The 5,047-nt window shown below is 32.2% G+C and overlaps 1 protein-coding gene across 1 annotated transcript in view; it reads right to left on the bottom strand.

Moving 5' to 3' along the window:
- The window catches only part of LOC107549581 (transcriptional enhancer factor TEF-3-like), a 31,433-nt gene that overhangs the window by 3,177 nt on the left and 23,209 nt on the right, over nt 1–5,047 (bottom strand). Inside the window, exons 11-12 of the mRNA XM_016230726.1 lie at nt 732–872; nt 342–494 (exon numbers count right to left, since the gene is read on the bottom strand). Of these exons, the coding sequence (XP_016086212.1) occupies nt 342–494; nt 732–872 (294 nt within the window). The remainder of the gene's footprint in view (nt 1–341; nt 495–731; nt 873–5,047) is intronic.

Raw genomic sequence — 5,047 nt, 5'->3', positions numbered from 1 at the left:
TATATATATATTAATATATTACAAAATTTAATGGAATATTTTGGGGAAAAAAAGCACCAAAAAAAAGTCGTAACAATAAGAGAATAAACTCGAAATATTTCGAGAATAAAGTCGAAATTATGAAAAATATTTTGGGAATAAAATGGAAAATTACGAGAATAACGTTGAAATATTACTATATAAAATAATCGAATAATACTACTTTTTGAATTGATTCACTGAAAACTATTAAACTATGTCTACATTTTATACATATAACAGCAGTTGTATTCGGTTTATAACTAGTTACTAGTAACTAGTTGTGGTTAGTTTTGTTTGATTTTTAATGCACGTGATGGTACCTGCAGAATGGTGAAGTTTTCAAGTACGCTGTTCATCATGTATTTCTCTGGTAGATGCTTGAGTTTGTGGATGAAGTTGATCATGTATTCACACAGCGGGGATCGATGGATCCTGAAGACGTATCTGCCGTTCTCAAAGCGCGCGTACTCCGTCTGAACGACACACAGGTGATTACTGTTTCTCAAACTGAACACAACTCACACACACATGCCATATAACACAATTATGATGACTTAATATGGTGATATATTTGCATATGGAGGGGATCGTTCTCCTGATCTGACCACTAATGTCATTTCTCACGGCCTTTAAAACAATTAGATGGACCTGTGCTGGCCGTAAGATGTTTTTGGTGTAAATACGTTGTGACAGGTCACATTTATTCCTACCTCCACCTTTTCCACCACCTGTTTCCCAAACGAGCAGACTTTAGTGGAGGAGGTGATGATCATATTTTCCGAGCTCTCATACTGACTGGATACGCCGTAGAAGAAGCTGCTGTCGTCCTGGAGGTTGATGCTCAGATCCGCCTGCAGAACACAACACACACACCCATCCAGAATCAACACACACATGTGGAACTCGATAATAACAGTAAAACTAAAAGAAAACTACTGTGATGGTTTACTGATAGTATCATATATTGATATTGTTATATGTACAGTAGCAATGAATAAATACTATATTCATGCACTACAATAATACTTCAGAGGATACTATCAGGGTAGTGTATCCCGAAAACATGGTAATACTGTGGTTTTCCCTTGAATAATTTCAACATGTTTTCATTGAATTTTATTTTTTGAGGGGCGAGATTTGGGCGAGTTTCACAAAACCTGTTAAAAAACATGCCAACATTTCATCCCATAATCAAAAAGATATTAAATTATATTTTGCATCAACCATAAGGAGCCTATTTTAACAACACTACGGTTTTATGTATTGTGACATTTTCATGAAAATGTATATGTCATAACGCAAAAAATAAATACAAATACAAATAAAAATCATATAATGCTTTATATATAATATATTTGTAAAATTATTATATTTTCATATAATTAAATATTATTGTATTATATTATTATAACTATTTAAAATAAAAAAGAATACCAAATATATATGATATTGAACACTGTTCCTTATTTAAAAAATGAATACAGAATATTTTCGTATTATATATATACATTATATATATTTTGTATTACACACACACACACTTGTAATTATAATTAAGCATATTTTCATTTAACTTCTCATGATCATAAGGCAAATATGAAGCCTATTTTAATAACACTAAGTTTTATGTATTGTGTATTATGTATTCATAAAAAAACGCATATAATAATTCATATAAATATACATTTCTAATATCTTATATATATATTTTTCCCCCCATTTTTTTCATTTATATATATTTTGGGGAAAAGTGTAGTTAAATTAGTTAAATGTCATAAAAAATAAAAAAAATAAAATGCATTAAAAATATATATAATATGAAATATAATTTTTTCTTGCTTTCCTTTGACTTTGGGGTCAGATATGACTAATATAAGACAGTAAAAGCCCAGCTCTTTCTCTGGCCGGTTCAGAGGTCCAGCAAACCAGAGGAACCAAAAACACAAATCAATCACATTTTCTTTAGAAAACTTTGAAAAATCTGCAAAAGGTCTGGAGTGATTCCGTCTGAAATCTGTGTGCCTCTGGTGTAGCCTACTGATATCAGCTCATGATCTGTTTGATGAACAGACGGGACAGCGAGGGCCGAGAGGCCAGTTGAAAAGCCATCATCGCATCCCACAATTCACAGCAGCGCAGAGGTAAAGCAGCTTCACCTTTTCCCCCCTGCGCCCAATCCTCATAACGTCCCATTAAGAGCACAACACCGTCCCCCTCTCTCCGCTTTATTCCCTCGTTTATCTTCATTTCTCGCTCGCCCGCTTGCCTCTCTCTCTCTGCGGGGGAATTCATCCAATTACAATCAACTACCAGCCACGCTCCAAATCGCATTAGCGCGTCCGGCTGCGTGTGTAACAATTTAGCACGGCCGGCTCAAATCGGATTGCAAGCGCACTTCAAAAGCACGGGCCGATCCGTTAGGACAGGGCCGCGAGGCGCGCTGTGAGATGATGGCCACAGCCGGCCGGAAATCTAATCTAGAATGCCATAGCTTCGGAGAACAACCTAGCGGGCCTGTCAGCGTCCCCATGACTAGCTGTGCCCGAGGACGCCCCAGTCATGACCGATACTTATGAGAGCAGGAAACGGCAGCCTGGCCATGCTGAAGCCGCTTTTTTATAGCCGGATTCTTAATGGACTTAATATATCTAATGTTTCTTCAGGGACACCTGAAGAGCCCCGGGCTCTGATAAAGGTCTCGGATGCTCTTTAATGAACAATTCGTGTTTTGTTGGGTGTCATGATGCCAGCATTTCAGTAGATGATACTGATACCAGTGAAAATACAGGATTCTCAATGCCGGAGCAAAAACTGATATCAAATCTTTACTTTATTCGTCCCCGAAGGGCAATTAATGCAACGGAATAAGATGTCTGCAACTGTAAAAAAAGGACAAAACAACATTAAATAATACATAATTATATTTCCATAAATATTTTATTTTAGAATATATATATATATATATATATATATATATGCATGATACAAAATATATTATATTACATATATATTTATATTAATATAAATATTACGTATATAGAGAAAACAAATTAAATAATTAAAAAATTTAATATTTACAAAATAATGATTAATATATTAATAATGAAATAAATAATATACATTATATAAAATGCATATTAATTTTTATATTAATCGTTTTATATAAAATGAAATTTATATATATATATATATCTATATATACACACACACACTATATATACACACACACACACAGTATATACACACACACACACACTATATATATATATACTTATTTATTGGAATAATATAATAATAATGTAAATATATCACATAAAATCTATATTAAATATTAATAATTGTATAATAAATTAAAATATTGAAATAGGATAGATAGATAGATAGATAGATAGATAGATAGATAGATAGATAGTGAAATAGGATAGATAGATAGATAGATAGATAGATAGATAGATAGATAGATAGATAGATAGATAGATAGACCCACAACGCAAACAACGAGTCTAGACAGTCCCAGAAACACAAATTAAATCTCACAAACACAAAAAGGCAACAATTAAGCACTTGAAGTGTCTCTCAGGAGGCTCTATAAATAGTGGGCTGCGTGTGGTTTGGAGGGAGTGACAGGTGCCCAAGCTCAGATTTCTCTACTGAAAGAGCCGACCTCCAACATCCCACAGCGTCACTGTCCCACAATACTGATTTACAGCAGCCAGTAAACAGTCTGCATTTTCATTTGCTGTTCCTACTTGTTTAAAACTTCAAATGTCTTATTCAAGAAATAAGATACAAGAGACCTTGTGAATATAGTACATGTAAACAACTACTGTTACAAGCCACTGTAACGATTAACTGGGAGAATTTAAATTTGCATGTAGTTACACATTTGTGTCTCTTCCAAATGCAAATGAGTTGGAAACCATAAGAAAGAAAAGGCAGAATGTTATTTACAGATGTAACTTACATTGAAAAAAATAAACAAACAAAATAAAATTAAAATGTAATTAAAAATAGCATTAAAAATAAAACAAAATAAAAAATTAAGTAAATCATAAATAAAAAAATTATTAAATTAAAAATAAACAAATGTATTGTTTCATTTTAATTAAACAATAAAATATAAAAGGAAATAAAGTAAAAAAGGAAATTAAAATAAAATGTATTATTTTAAAATAAAATTAATTTAATAAAAATAAACTAAATAAAATAATATAAATTTAAACATAATACATAAACAAAATATAATATAATAAAATATAAAATAAGTTTGGTAAGTTTCACTCATTTCCACAAATCATTTCAAGCAACCTGTTTCAATGAATCAATTTAAAAACTCTGATGCAGTGATTAATTTCAAAATTATGCTATCTCTAATTGTAAATTGTACCCTTTTAGAGTAAATACAAAAGGCTGAAAAATATCACACACACACAAACAAACACACACACATATCTATATATAAATATTAGTGCTGTCAAACGATTAATCGCATCCAAAATAAAGGTTTTTGTTTACATAATATATGTGTGTGTACTGTGTATATTTATTATGTATATACAGTGGGTACGGAAAGTATTCAGACCCCCTTAAATTTTTCACTCTTTGTTATATTGCAGCCATTTGCTAAAATCATTTAAGTTAATTTTTTTCCTCATTAATGTACACACAGCACCCCATATTGACAGAAAAACACAGAATTGTTGAGATTTTTGCAGATTTATTAAAAAAGAAAAACTGAAATATCACATGGTCCTAAGTATTCTTGCTGTGACACTCATATATTTAACTCAGGTGCTGTCCATTTCTTCTGATCATCCTTGAGATGGTTCTACACCTTCATTTGAGTCCAGCTGTGTTTGATTATACTGATTGGACTTGATTAGGAAAGCCACACACCTGTCTATATAAGACCTTACAGCTCACAGTGCATGTCAGAGCAAATGAGAATCATGAGGTCAAAGGAACTGCCTGAAGAGCTCAGAGACAGAATTGTGGCAAGGCACAGAACTGGCCAAGGTTACAAAAA

This window comes from Sinocyclocheilus grahami, unplaced genomic scaffold (genome assembly GCF_001515645.1).
Source record: "Sinocyclocheilus grahami isolate Dianchi unplaced genomic scaffold, SAMN03320097.WGS_v1.1 scaffold376.1, whole genome shotgun sequence".
Classification (NCBI taxonomy): domain Eukaryota; kingdom Metazoa; phylum Chordata; class Actinopteri; order Cypriniformes; family Cyprinidae; genus Sinocyclocheilus; species Sinocyclocheilus grahami.
This window is presented reverse-complemented; position numbering and strand designations above follow the sequence as displayed.